The sequence below is a fragment of the Salarias fasciatus genome, chromosome 10 (genome assembly GCF_902148845.1).
Source record: "Salarias fasciatus chromosome 10, fSalaFa1.1, whole genome shotgun sequence".
In the NCBI taxonomy this organism is placed as follows: Eukaryota; Metazoa; Chordata; class Actinopteri; order Blenniiformes; family Blenniidae; genus Salarias; species Salarias fasciatus.
The window spans coordinates 22475500-22490332 of NC_043754.1; the positions used below are offsets into that span (position 1 = coordinate 22475500).

Sequence of the window (14833 nt, forward strand, 5' to 3'; positions counted from 1 at the left end):
CAGTGACCTGTTCCGGTTCCCTGCTGCATGCCAATAAAGCTGATTGAAGATTCTCTGACCGGAGTTCGTCCATAGTGCTGCCACCCAATGAAGATCCACCCCCCACCTTTACACCCACTGAGTCCAGGGAGTCTCCTTAGATCAATGAATCAGCTGTTTTGATTTTTGATTGAGGCCCTCTGTGCGTCCCTCAGTATGTAGGAGCCCTGAAAGAGGTGTTTCACTGCAATATGTGGCGACGGGTTTACTGTTTAAATTCTGGATTTGCTGTTATTGTTTATGTCATGTTTGATGTGTGGTGTGGCGAGCCCCAGAGACACTGAGAGAGAGAGAGAGAGAGAGAGAGAGAGAGAGAGAGAGAGAGAGAGAGAGAGAGAGAGAGAGAGAGAGAGAGAGAGAGCGAGCGAGAGAGAGTTCCCAACCTACAGCACCACAACTACTAAGAAAACACTCCAGGAAAGCCTGAACCTGGTTCCACATGGCAGGAGCCTGAGAGCTGAAAGCTCTGACTCCTGTTCTATTTTAGTTTATTTGAAGTCACATGTCTTCCCTACATCCTCAAGTGGGTGCCACTAGAACGTATCGTGAACCCGACTCTCCAGCTGATCTGAGACCAGGGACAATGGGAACTTGCCCACAACACCCACAGCCAAATCCAGCCCTGATCCCTGCTATCTGCTTTTCTTACCTGTGTGTCCCACACATGGTCTGAGAGTTCCAGATGAAGTATCCATCTCTGTATGTGCCGACGGCGTCTTCCCGCTGGTCTTCCAGGATATTTGGAGAAGCGCTTCTTATCCTCTGGACGATGGACCAGAATAATGTATTGCACTTCCTGACTGAACACAGAGGTCCTGTACACCAGTGGTGGGCCGTCAGGGCCTGCAAAGCCTTCTCTGCTGGCCTAAAAAGTATCTGAATTACAGACTGATGTAAATTATATTTTGTCCATAAATAATTAATAAATGATTCCAAACAGTATGTTCCAGTTCCTTTCATAGTTTCCCCGTGGTTGCGCTGCTTCCAGACATGTTTTTTTTTCATATTAAATCATTTAACCAATCAGATTCCAGGCATCATCTGTTGCTAGGGTCAAAGAAATCTGCCCGAGGCCTTCGCTATCCGTTCCTGATGGCGCAGTAAAGTAAAGTGAAGCGTCAAACAGACAGCTGCTTCAACCAATCAGACAATTGCTTCAACCAATCAGATTTCGAGTTGGCGACTAGCATTCTAGCTAGCGTACACTAACAACAGCATATCCAGGCCTTCTGATTTACATTCACCAAGAGATACAGCAGGGGGCGGTATGCACCTAAGTTGTTGGTCGCCTACCTCAATTATTCCAAAGAAGAAGAAGAAGACCTGAAGAGAAATAAAACTTACGTCAGAAATACCACAGGGCGAGCTGGACTTTCAGCTCTGGCTTTATGGAACTGAAACGCACGGATAATCTATATGACAGAGCAATTGAACTCTTTTTGAAGAAGGAAAGGAGGATGTATTTTGTTTTCAAATAATCAGGATTTTGGTGAGTAAAATGTTCCTCTTTTCCTAAATAATATTGCTGTTTTATTAAGTTGTTGATGCTCATTGTATGTGCACAGATGTAGTAGGAGAATTGTGCACTTCAGCAAAGGCATTTATTCTGGCTGCACAAGTATCTATCTGCTGTGCAACAACTCTTTATGTGCATATCTACATAATAAGATTTTTTTTTTGTAGACAAAATAGTTATTGAGAGGTGGATTGATTCAGGCGGATCTGTTCTGAAGGCCTTAGGGTGAAATGCACGGTCCGCACTGCTGTACACCCGCATGACGGGTCGACGTCCAGAGCAGAACTAGAGCAAAAGAAAGAGGTTGAGTAAAGACTGAGTGTATAAAAGGGTTAAAAAAAGTCAATGAGTCAATGAATGGTTAAAATCAGCTCATGGTGAAAATAACAAGTTAAATATGGTTAAAACTAGACACCTGTGAATGGTACAATATATGCTAGAGGCAACATTCAGCCACTGGCTCAAGGTTGTGGTGGTAGTTCTAGTTCAGTTGGAAAAAAAAACAGCTTCTTCATAGGCCCAAAGATAAAATGGAGGAATCTTCCAGAACAGAAGAGGTGTTGGAGGTTATGTACAGAAGGAGGCGGAGCATACTCACACATTCTGGACGTTTCCAAAACTGGAGGGGTTTTGGGAAGGAGTGTGGGGAGTATTAAAGGAGGTTTTAGGCTATGAGGTTCTGAGGACTTGCTCAGTATTATACCTGTGGAGTCTGACAGAAGAAGGTACTCGGGATGGTGCAAAACTGACCTTTGAGAAATTTAGTTTCACAAAAACTTGTCCCTATGTATACATGTATGTATGTACATATATATATATATATATATATATATATATATATATATATATATATATATATATATATATATGTATATATATATATAATATCTACTGTGTTTTTAAATATTGATTGGAATGTCCTTGTCCTGCCCTCGCACCCCGTTGCTAGGCAGGTGATAACCACTGTTCAAAAACCACACCACCGCTTCTTTAGTGGTCTTTAATAGTTGAAGAACAAATGGTAAAACTGTAACACAAAACAGAAATAGCATCAGAGCTAGGTTACAATAAACAAACATGCTAGCGCTAGCCGCTAGCTAGCGCTAATTAGCGTATATGCTAACACAGCAAATAAACACATTTCTGGAGGCACTACCTATATCAAACATTCCAGAACCTAAAGTTACAATCAGTGCATGTCTATACATTATGTTTCAACAACTCACAGGCTGTGCTGGCCCCAAGATATGCAGAAGATGACAAAAAAGATCCATTCTTTCTCACTCCGTTGGACAGGAAGTAGCGAGCCGCGACACTTCCGGTTTATTTCAAAATAAAAGCGCACCATCAAAACTTAAACATATAATAAAAATAATAAAAAAACCTCATGCAGGCATGTCTGGGGTGGCTCATAAGGAGCCAGAACACTCCCCGCCTGACATCACTAAGATGTCACACTCCAACTAAACTTGCTGCACAGCATCAGATACAAGGAGAACAACATCTGTAACTGGTCTGAAGTAAACTTTAGCAGTACCATCTTTCACTACTTTAACTTCAACCTTCCGAACAAGTCCATCACTGCTCAAATGAACCTTTGCAATCACTCCCATTGGCCACTGGTTTCTCTTCACAAGGGGATCCTTTAGGAGGACCACGTCCCCTGGTTGCAAGTTGGGCCTGATGGAAGGCCATTTCCGTCGATACTGCAGCGTCGACAGGTACTCCTTCCGCCAACGGTGCCAGAAGGAGTTGGCCAGACTCTGGACTCTTCTCCACTGCTGTCTGTAGAGGTCTTTCTCCTCGAAGTCACCCGAGGGCACAGGGGGTGCCCCAGTCTTCTGCGTGAGGAGTGTGGCTGGAGTGAGGATGAATGGCGAGTCCGGGTCACTCGACACAGGAACCAGCGGCCGTGCATTGATGATGGCAGCCACCTCTGCCAGGAATGTGGCCAGGACGTCATGGGTGAGGTGCCTGGACCCAAGTTGAGCAAGCTGGGAGTCGAGGATCTTACGTGCCACTCCTATCATCCGCTCCCAGCTTCCTCCCATGTGTGATGAGTGTGGAGGATTGAAGATCCAAGAGCATCCACTGTCATTTAGGAATGACTTCATGTTTGGGTCATCAGGAATCCTTTTCTCAAAGCCCAGCTCTCTACAGGCCCCTGTGAAATTAGTCCCGCAGTCTGATCTCAACTGTTTTGGAGGTCCCCGGACTGAAAAGAACCTGCGGAGGGCATTGATAAAGCGAGATGTGTCCATACCCTCTATGACCTCTAGGTGAACTGCTCTTGTGCTCATGCAAGTGAACATTACTGCCCAGCGTTTGCTATCAGCAAGCCCACCCCGAGTACGACGAGAGGTAACTGACCATGGCCCGAACACATCAACGCCAACATAAGAGAATGGTGGCTCAGTACTAAGGCGTTCTTTAGGAAGGTCTGCCATTTTCTGAGACTGCGTCACTCCTCTTTGCTTGCGGCAAACCACGCATAAGTGAATGAAACTGCTGACCTGGCGTTTTCCTCCCAAAACCCAGTAACCTGCTGACCTTAAAGCACCCTCTGTAAGGTGACGCCCCTGGTGTCTAACCTTTTCATGGTAATGGTGGATCAACAGGTTGGTTATATGGTGTTTGCGTGGCAGTATCAACGGGTGTTTCCCTGCAGTTTCAAGGTCAGAGTGGAGGAGGCGTCCTCCAACCCTCAGGAGGCCTGACTTGTCGAGGTAAGGAGAGAGCTTTATGAGGGAGCTTGCCTTTGAAATGTCTTTTCCTTTCTCTGTCCGTTTCAGGTCTTCCGAGAAGCTTTCTCGCTGGACTGCTTTTATGATGGTTTCTGTTGCTTGCTCGAAGTCTGAGGTGGTGAGCTCGTGACACATATGCCATCCCTTACATTGTCCGTCTGATTCCTTTAACTTGAAAGTGCGTGCAATGTGTATCAAGCGGGCAAAGGCTCTGGTAAGTGACTTCCAGCTGGAGAAAGATTGAAAGTTTGGAGTCTTTGAACTGGGGTGTGATGCTTGGATGGCAGCAGTGAGCAAAGGACGAACCTCAATGTCTGTGTCAGGGTTTTGAAGTGGAAACGTAACAGGTGAGTTGCTCTCTGTGGATGTTAAGAGAAACTCGGGCCCCTTCAACCATGTGCTGGATGACAATCTGTCAGCAGGTAAAGATCTGGATCCGTGGTCAGCTGGGTTGCGCTCTGAGGGTACATAACTCCACTGAATTGGGTCTGTCACTTGTCGGATGCGTTGCACACGGTTGTTCACAAAAACGTGAAATCTCCTTGAGTCGTTGTAAATGTAGCCAAGAACAACTCGGCTGTCTGAGAAGAAACGCATGTGACTGATCTCAACGTCCATTTCGTCTCGGATTAGCTCCCCAACTTCCACTGCTAACACTGCTGCACAAAGCTCAAGTCTGGGGATGGTAAGCTCGGGCTTGGGGGTGAGTTTCGCTTTCCCGAATACAAATGCAAGCTCTGTCTCACCATCTGTGTTTGTTGCCTTTAAGTAAGCCACAGCTGCAATTGCTCGGGTCGATGCATCACAGAAGATACAGATTTCCTTGTGTTCAGCAGTCATGAAAGAGAAAGAGCAGTACGGTCTTGGGACGTGAATTTGCTCGAGTTGTTTGAGAGCATGTTTCCATTCCTCCCATTCTTTGAACATGCCCTCTGGAAGAGTCTCATCCCACCCACAAGTCTCTTTGGTCAGTTCCCGTAACAGTGCCCTCCCTTGGATGCTGACTGGCACTGCAAACCCCAGTGGGTCAAAAAGACTGTTGATAGTGGAGAGAACACCCCTTTTTGTGTAAGGCTTTTCAGTTTTGGAGACTCTGAATGTGAAACTGTCCTTTTCGATGTCCCAGCATACTCCTAAACTTCTCTGCATAGGAGGGAACTCAGTGTTGAAGTCGATATCCTTGAGCCCGCTTGCTAAATCCTCACTGGGAAACGCTTTCATGACGTTTGGGCTGTTTGAGGCTATTTTATGGAGCCTCAAGTTGGAGGTAGCAAGCAGTTCCTGTGTGTCTTTGAGAAGCTCCACTGCCTTGGACTCAGTAGGGACAGACTTCAATCCATCGTCAACATAGAAATGTTTTTGAACAAACTTCTTGGACTCAGGAGAGTACTGTGTGTCTGACTGGTGTGCTGCGTTTCTCAGACCAAAAATCGCAACAGCTGGAGATCGGCTATTGCCGAACACATGCACTTTCATTCTGTACTCGACAATTGGCTCTTTTGGGTCATTGTTGTGGTACCAAAGGAACCGGAGGAAATTCCGGTGATCTTCTCGCACTTGAAAGCAGTGGAACATTTGTTGAATGTCCGCTGTAACTGCAACCGCTTCTTCTCGGAAACGGAGGAGCACCCCAACCAGGCTGTTGTTCATATTTGGACCTGTGAGCAGCACGTTGTTTAAAGACACCCCCTGAAACTGAGCGCTCGAATCAAACACCACCCTGATGTTACCCGGCTTCTGCGGGTGATAGACACCGAAGAAGGGCAGATACCAACATTCTTCGTCTTCCCCAAGAGCTGGAGCTGGCTCAGCATGATCTTTGTCAAACAACCCCTGCATAAAGTCCATAAAATGTCTCTCCATTTCGGGACGTTTCTTTAATGTGCGGCGCAGTGAGTTTAAGCGGCTGAGTGCTAGGCTTTGGTTGTTAGGGAGGCGGGTTCTTGGTGTGCGGAAAGGAAGTGGAGCTATCCAGCTATTTGTGTCGTCTTGGTAAAACTCTCTTTCCATAATCCGCAGAAAGACTTGGTCCTCAAAGGATGGAGCAATCTTTTCATCCCTTTCTGTCTGCTGAAATATGTTATCCCCTATTTGACATGAACTGCGGGTGTCCCAGGGCTTGTCATGTGACTGGGGCTGCTCTTTGACATGGAAACTGTTCTGGCAGGGTGGTAGGAGACTTGGACGCCCGTTCTGTAGAACACTCGTTCTGTATGAGCCTACAATGGCTGGTTTATGAGCTCCCCCAAGGCATACATCCCCTACAATCACCCATCCAAGTGCAAGTTTCTGAGCAAACGGGGCATTAACTGGTCCGTTAACCCGTTCAAACACCTTGTGTACTTGTATTATGTCACGACCTAACAGCAACATAATTTCGATCTCGGGGTCAAGAGGTGGAAGCTGACCAGCCAGATGTTTGAGGTGAGGATGGGCGAGAGCGACCTCTGGTGTTGGGATTTCAGACTTGTTGTCTGGGAGTGAATCACACTCAAGCAGGGAGGGCAAGGGAGAGCAAAACTGCCCATCAACAGACTGTATAATGAGGTTCTCAGCTATGCGGCCCTGTGTCATGGAAACCCCGGTACATGTCTTCAGTGTGTATGGCGCTTGGTTGCCCATTGGAATGTCAAAGGTGTCAAAAAGGCTCGACTTGGCTAATGACCTATTGCTCTGGTCATCTATGATAGCATAAACCTTGACTTTCCTGTCTGGATGCCCCTGTGGATAGACGAAGGTCTGGCATATTTTAGAGCAGGAGCGCCCCCCACTTGTGACGCCACATACTTGAGTGCACGCTGAGCTGGTCTCTGTACTGCCTGGACTGCTCTCCCCGCCATACCCCTCTGTATGCTCCCCGTCCTGATCTGGAGTAGTGTCTTGAGCTTTTTTGTTTTGTGTCCATGGAGCTGGACCTGCATGCAGAGCAGAAATATGTTTTTTGCTGTTGCACTCTGAACATGAAATTTCTGCTTTACAATCTCTAGCTTGGTGAGTGGAGGAATCACAGCATCTGAAGCAAATGTTGTGTTCTCTGAGGTATGATTTACGCTCATCCAGTGTCTTTCCTCTAAAACCCCTGCAGTTCTTCAGAGAGTGTGGTTTCAGGTGAATGGGACACTGCTTGTTAGTGAACTCATTTGTGTTGAATGAGCTTTTCTTGTGAGATTTGTTTACCTCTGTTTTGTGGACGACAACAGGCGGTCGGGACTTCACGAACCTTGCGTGGTGGTTGTCATGCGTCGCTGGAGTAGACGTGGGAGCTGAAACAGCTGACTTGAAACTGGGGTCATTTCTCATTCTTGCTTGTTCTTCAATGAAGTTACAGAAGAATGAAAATGGAGGAAAACTCACTTTGTGTCTTTGCTTGAATTGTGTCCCCTCTGACATCCACTTGTCTTGAAGATTCGCTGGCAACTTTTCGACAATAGGGGCAATGCCACGTGAGGTATCCAAATAGACCAGTCCAGGTAGAGAGCCGTCACATTTAGCTGCATCAACTTCGGACAGCAGGTCACCAAGCTCCCTGAGTTTTTGAGGCTCTTTATTTGAAATTCTTGGAAAGCATTCGATTCTGTCGAGGAGAGACTTTTCAATAACCTCTGGCGTACCATAACATTCTTCTAGCCGCATCCAAATGTGACGCAGGCCCTCTGCTGGATTGTTGAGATGGACAGAGCGAATGCGTTTGGCATGTCTGGATGATTGTTCTCCAAGCCACCGGGTGAGTAGATCCAATTCTTCACTTGACTTTAAGTTTAATCCTTCTATAGCATTATAGAAAGAGGCTCTCCATGCCCAGTAGTCCTCTGCCCTGTCTGTAAACTTTGTTAGGCCATCTGTGACTAAATCTCTTTTGGCCAGAAATTTAGCAAGACTAGCAAAGTCACTGTTCCCACTGTCACATTGCTTTGGCTGGAAGGGCGGACTGTGAGGGGAAAGGGAGCTCATTGGCTTGGGTGTGGTACTCACATATTTGTAGTCACGCAGCTCTTGGATGGTGGCTGCCGGTGGAGGAGAGCTTCTGGTCTCATCCTTGATGTCCTGTTAACTTGTATCTGAGGCGGCTGAACCAGTGACTGGGTTTGTGACGCATTGTTGTATGGGTGTAAAGACTTTAGTGTCAGGTAAGTCTTCATCAGAATGGGTTGATGAGTATTTGAGGAAGCTTTGTAGTCTCTGCGAAGAGGCTGAAGCTGGAAGCTGGCTTAGCGTGTGAGAGGTCAGTTTGGGTTGTGTGTTGTCGTGACTTTGTCGTGACTCCCCATATTGTTTCTCTGATGCATGTGTTGGCGTTTCCCCATTTACCTCTTCTGCTATTGCTGCTTCAAACACGCTGGCTTCGGCGAGTGCAGCCTCTGCTTCCTTTTCTTCTTTCAGCACTTCTAATGTGGCACTTAGCTCTGCTTGTTTCATCTTGATTTGTATCTCCCTTCGTGCAAACTCAGCTCTGGCACGAGCTGCTTCAGCTTTTGCACGTGCTTCGACTGCTGCTTTGGTGAGTGAGCTGCGGGATCTGGATGATGAGCTGGAGCAGGCGGACCGTACCTCCAGGCGCTCCTCCTCCGCTGGCTGCATGGTTGCATCTGGACTGAGGACCAGGGAGCTGCTGTACCTCTTGGTGTAGCCGTTTAGCTTAGCCTTTTTACTGTCCTGCCCTCGCACCCCGTTGCTAGGCAGGTGATAACCACTGTTCAAAAACCACACCACCGCTTCTTTAGTGGTCTTTAATAGTTGAAGAACAAATGGTAAAACTGTAACACAAAACAGAAATAGCATCAGAGCTAGGTTACAATAAACAAACATGCTAGCGCTAGCCGCTAGCTAGCGCTAATTAGCGTATATGCTAACACAGCAAATAAACACATTTCTGGAGGCACTACCTATATCAAACATTCCAGAACCTAAAGTTACAATCAGTGCATGTCTATACATTATGTTTCAACAACTCACAGGCTGTGCTGGCCCCAAGATATGCAGAAGATGACAAAAAAGATCCATTCTTTCTCACTCCGTTGGACAGGAAGTAGCGAGCCGCGACACTTCCGGTTTATTTCAAAATAAAAGCGCACCATCAAAACTTAAACATATAATAAAAATAATAAAAAAAAACCTCATGCAGGCATGTCTGGGGTGGCTCATAAGGAGCCAGAACAGTCCTTTTCATTGTGTCTTTTCATTTCCCTGGCGAGAGCATTCAGTGCATTACTCAGAATGGTCAGCAGGGGGCGCATAGAACTGAGGGGAATCTTAAAACCAGCTAAATGCCAGCTGAAGCTGTCTGCCTCTTTCTTTGCATTGTTCCCTAAGACGCATGTGACCAGCAGGTTATGAGGGCTAAGAGTTTGTGAATCCTGAGGGATCAGGCTTTATGATGAGCGCTGTGCAGTTGTATATAAACAGTGTGTAAACATCAGATGTGTTGCTGCATGCTGCTACTATGCTAAGCTAGCGAACCTGTGGCTAAGAGCAGAGGTAAAACATGATGCAGAGGCTGGAATACTGAGGAGATAGGACTGGGGCTTATGTAGTTGTGTTCATCGAGCTGGATGGATGCAGTTACTAAGTGTGTATATTTTAATGTTGGTTTTAAGCAGATTCTGGTTACACTAATGCCACCCAAACATCAGAGAACTGAGAAAAGATTTAATAAAGACGCCTGGAAAATGATCAGCCAGTGGCGGATTTAACAAATTTGGGGCCCAAGGCAAAGGCAGGAATGGGGTCCTCTGAAATGAGAAGACAACACACACGCCATTTTGATACTCACTAGTTGCTCATCTCCACACGTCGACAACTGACCCTCCCAAACAGGTGTTGACGTCGCCATTACACTTGCTGGTTGTTATGGATATTGTATTTTATTTTGATTCATACTAAGTTTGAACATGATAAATACCATGAACAGTAAGGCCTCAGTTGCAACATCTGTCTCATTAAAACCATCTGCACATAGGCGTCAGTTTAGGGGGGGACGGGGGGGGGGGGGGGGGGGGGGGGACTCACACAAATCCTTCACATGTAGCCATTGTAACCCCGGTTATTATCAGTAGTAATTAACATTCCGACGCTCCTGAACGCACCATCCGCTGATTGCAGAGACGCACACAGACGTTCACGAGAATTAAAAAAATAAAAACAACGTGCGGCTGCTCTAAATGTGCTCTATTCCAGTGGAACAGTTACTTGGGGCCGAGTTGATCGGGGGCTGGGGTTGAGTTGGTCGGGGTCGAGTTGGCTTGGGGCCGGCGAGGTCAGAGACAACTTGGATTGGGGCCGTGGTGGGTTGCTGCTGTTCGCCGCTGCCGCAGTGAAGTATGTCGTCACTTGGGGGAATTTTGAGAGCAGCTTTCTGCTTTCCTCCTTTTTCCTTCTTTTTTCAGCACCGCTGTGGTAGCTTTTTTTCATCGTCTTTTTCTTTTCTGTTCTTTTCTCTTCTCTTGTCTTCACGCCGTTTGTTTTCGTATGTTTTGCTGCTGTCTTCCTGGATCCTCTCTGCACATGCGCAGTAAGATGGACTGATCCAATGTCGTGGGGACTGAAGGGGGGCCCCCGAGACACACATAATACAATAAGCATTCTGCTGGCATTTTAGCGACAGGATTTCAATCAAAACATAATTAATGTGTACAAATAAGCAGTAACTGTATTAACCATAAGTGTATGAAGAGTTTTATGGGGCCCCCAGGAACTTGGGGCCCTAGGCAACTGCCTAGTTTCGCCTAATGGTAAGTCCGCCCCTGTGATCAGCTCACACCTGCTCACATCTAAAGACAAGTGTGTAGAGTTTTCAGTCACAGGCTGATCTTTCTGCTCCGTAGTGACTCTACACACCAGAAGATCAGAAGAGGAAGATCTGCTGCGATCTGTCTTCTGTTGAAGAAGGAATTTTAATTATTCATTAATTTTTTTTAAATGTTGTCAGAGGCAAATGATCAAAAAGAAAAGAAAAAGCATACAATAAAATACACATAACATGTAACATACAGTATATTTTCACAGCGCAGAATGATGCGCAGCATGTCTGCATTTATGCACATTTATACACATGCGGCGTTTTCTGTTAAAGTTATGAGGAGGAGCGCTGCAGCGACGAGTGGCTGGTTTTCTGTTGGGGGGTTTCTTGGTAAAATAAATGTCGGGTTTGGACTCACTTTTATGTTTCTGCTCTGTTTATTAATCCCCCTGCTTTTAGGTGTTTATCCGCCGTGACTCGCTTTGGAGAAGACAGGCGAGTCGTTACCGATCTGAAAAGATACATAAGTGGAGAAGCTCTTGGTGTGTTGGAGGGAACTTTCTACCAATTTATTAATTGATTGATTTATCAGCGACAACGCATATTGATCAAGACTTGTTTTTCAGTAGTAGTATAAATATGCCAGAGTTAGCCATGGACAAATTTACATCTGTACGATGAGGAGGCTGGGAAAGCCTTGAATAAATGTTAGCTGTCCTGTTGCAGTGCAGAGAGCATTCAAAGGAAAACTAAACAGTTGATCAGCGGTCTTGTCAAAGGAGTCACTCAGATTAAGAGTTTAGATTCGTGTGTGTGTAGGAAAGTTCGGCAGAACGCTGACGTCCTTTATCCAGTGGCCTGCTCGTACGGATCCACTCCATTCAGACTTTGTACTTTTTCCTCGTTTCTTTTCGGTCAGTTTTTCTCTGTAGGGTCCTGCAGTGCTCTCTCTTGCTTTGTACATATTTTTTTTTCTACCATCCAAACGTCTTTCTGTTTTTTAAATCGCTAAATTAAGTAGTACGCTGTAATTACGTCGTACTCAGCTCGCCGGCGATGGCACTCGATGACATTGTTTACATTTACCAGACCCCCCCTGTCCGTCATGCATTGCGTGTAGGTCACGTGGTCTTCCCAACTGTATTGGCAAGGCCCGCCTCTACCCCGTCTGACAGCTCCAACCAGAAAAAATCACTCTGAACACACCCCACACTGCAGGAACATGGGGCACAATCTCATTGCATGCACCCGACAATCGGACCTTTACTGGCTTTGATCGGGAGGAGAAGCTCGGGGCTAAATCCGGCCCGATTTTCCTGTGGTGTGTAGCGGCCTTTGTGACCAACCCAAAACTGCTCCCAGTGGGTGAACTGAGTCCATGAGTGATGAGTCGATTCTGAAACACTTTGGGCTGTTAAATCGATGGATAAAAAGTTACCTCCAAGCCATAAGTTACCTCCATTTCCCATTTGAAATGCACTGTCACCTGAAACAATCTTGACCTCAGCAGCCACAGGTAACTGGGAAGTGGAAACATTCCCACTTTCAAGTGGGGAAAATGCATCTGAAGGTTGTCAAAGTGGGACGTTTCAGAAGTTTCATGAACATGAAGAATAAGAGTTTTTAATGATGTCCATTGTAATAAAACATCTGAATTGCATATTGAGAGTCTTTAAATATTTCTAACTTTGTAATAATTTCATTCAAGTCTAATATGACTGATAACAACTGAGACAGAAAAAGTTCAGCCTCCTATAATCTGCTGAAACATGAGAAATGATTCAACTCAGAAGAAATGATACTTGTTTGGTCTACAGGATTTTCGACACTTTAAAACTGTTTTTTTGATAGTTGCAAAAAACGGATGAAGACTAGTGAAGTTTAGGTTACTCTGGTTTTCACTGTGAACAGAGTGCAGGTCAGAGAAATGTGTTCAGGGGATGAACAGCATGAGTGAACATTTCTGCAGAAAGACAGAGTTCTGCTGAGTGATGGTTACCTGCTGGCTGTAGGCGTCCAGGACCTCCTGCAGGGGGAGGGTGAAGCGGAACGAGCCGTACGTAGACGTCTCAGAGAAGGCTGGAGACGTGGCGAACTCCCACAGGAAGCTGTTGGAAGCCTTTACCTCAGGCGATTCTGGGAATTTTTCCTCCAGCAGCTTCCTCTCAGCAGATCTGATCTCCTCAGGACTCACAGCCAGATGAAACCACATGAGAGAGTTGCCTTTAGAACCTTCGTCTTCTGAACCTCTGAAGCCGCTGTCTTTATAGATTCCTTCTAACCGGCGTCGATCAGTGTCGTGCTTCAAATGAGACACATGAAACTCTGGATGGGGGTACGGTGGGATATTTCTTTTGTTTAAATATCCCCTGAATTTCTCATGTGTTTCCTTGTGTTCCAGTTCCTCCAGGTTCAAGTGCTCTCCACTGAATTCAGTGACTTTACCTCCTCGGGAGGTTCCTTGTGTTGCCATGGTCAGAATGAAGGTGATGAATGTCAGAAACAAAGAGAAAAGCTTCCTGTCAGCGGTGTGTTTGCTGCCTGCTGCCTCAGAGAGGAGTGGTGTTTCACCTGTTATTCCTCTGGTTATGTTAAACTCCACCCAAAGATGACTCAAAGCAAATAGATCATAAAGGTGGTGTGCAATGCCAAAAGAAATATTTCAAACAGAAGCACAATCTATGTTAAAATATTTTCATGAATATACACTTTGTTAAAATATGTTTTTCTCAGAACCGAGTGAGATTGACTTGTTTTTTTTCTCACTGAAAGCAGAGAAAACATCCAACAAGCAAATTGATTGAAAAATTTTAATTATGAAAAATGGTGTGATGACAGAACCTGAGAGTGAATGCCTTACAATGTACATTCATTTAATCTTCTTGGTCCAGTTAGATAGAAATCTATCGTCCTTCAATGAAGACTTGAGTCTCATCAAAATCCACGAATTCAACCAAAACTCATGAGTTGTGAGTGGAACCTGCTGTAGCCCTCGTCAGACCTTCATCACTGGTCTCCAGAGGTTTTTGCTTCACATGTTTCTGTTGACTTTTCTAATCTCAGCAGCTCTGTGGAACTTGACCAACAAGGCGACCTCTTCACTATCAACGTCATCGCTTGTTCATTTACACTGAACTCAGAGAGTATTCTGTTGATACAAGTCTCTTCCAGGAAATGAGCGCGCTGAAAAATAACTTAATAATTTATTAATCACATACAATGATTTTAATATATTTTTTAACTCATACTTGTATATCTATTCAACTTTATTGACAAAGCACTTTAAAAACAACAGCCGCTGCAGCAAGGTGCTGTAGATAATGACATGAAAACCTTCCTATTGCAACAACACACCATCAGTAAACGAACCTGCAATAAAACAAGCAATAAAACTGTTCAAATATAATAAAGATAATAAAATGGGGACACTAAAACAGGAGCAGAGTCTCAAGCAGGTCATATATTGTAGCTGTCAGTGGTTCTGTGTTGGTTCTGCTGAACCAGATGAAGCGGTATAGAAGACGGATGGACGTATGGTTAATTATTTAGAAAACAAAATCCCTTTGAACAGGAGGAAAACGTCTTCAGAACCAGATTCAGAGGAAGCAGCCCTCTGCTCTTCCACAGGGGGCGTCATTTCAGATCTATTGAGGAGAGAAGAGAAGGAGAGAGGGCCGGTCAAGATGAGCCGTCAGCAGGACTCCGAGGGTGGAGAAGAGAGTTCATCAGAAAAACCTGTAACAGCAGACGGCTGGTGCCAAAGCCACATCTTTGGAGCAGTCCGCATGAGAGAACGTG

The 14833-nt window shown here is 45.5% G+C and overlaps 1 protein-coding gene across 1 annotated transcript in view; it reads right to left on the bottom strand.

Annotated features, from left to right (window-relative positions):
* The window catches only part of LOC115395784 (uncharacterized), a 34666-nt gene extending 21158 nt beyond the window's left edge, over positions 1-13508 (bottom strand). The window contains exon 1 of the mRNA XM_030101428.1: positions 13035-13508. Coding sequence (XP_029957288.1) covers positions 13035-13508 — 474 coding nt within the window. The remainder of the gene's footprint in view (positions 1-13034) is intronic.
* Between the last annotated feature and the right edge of the window lie 1325 nt (positions 13509-14833).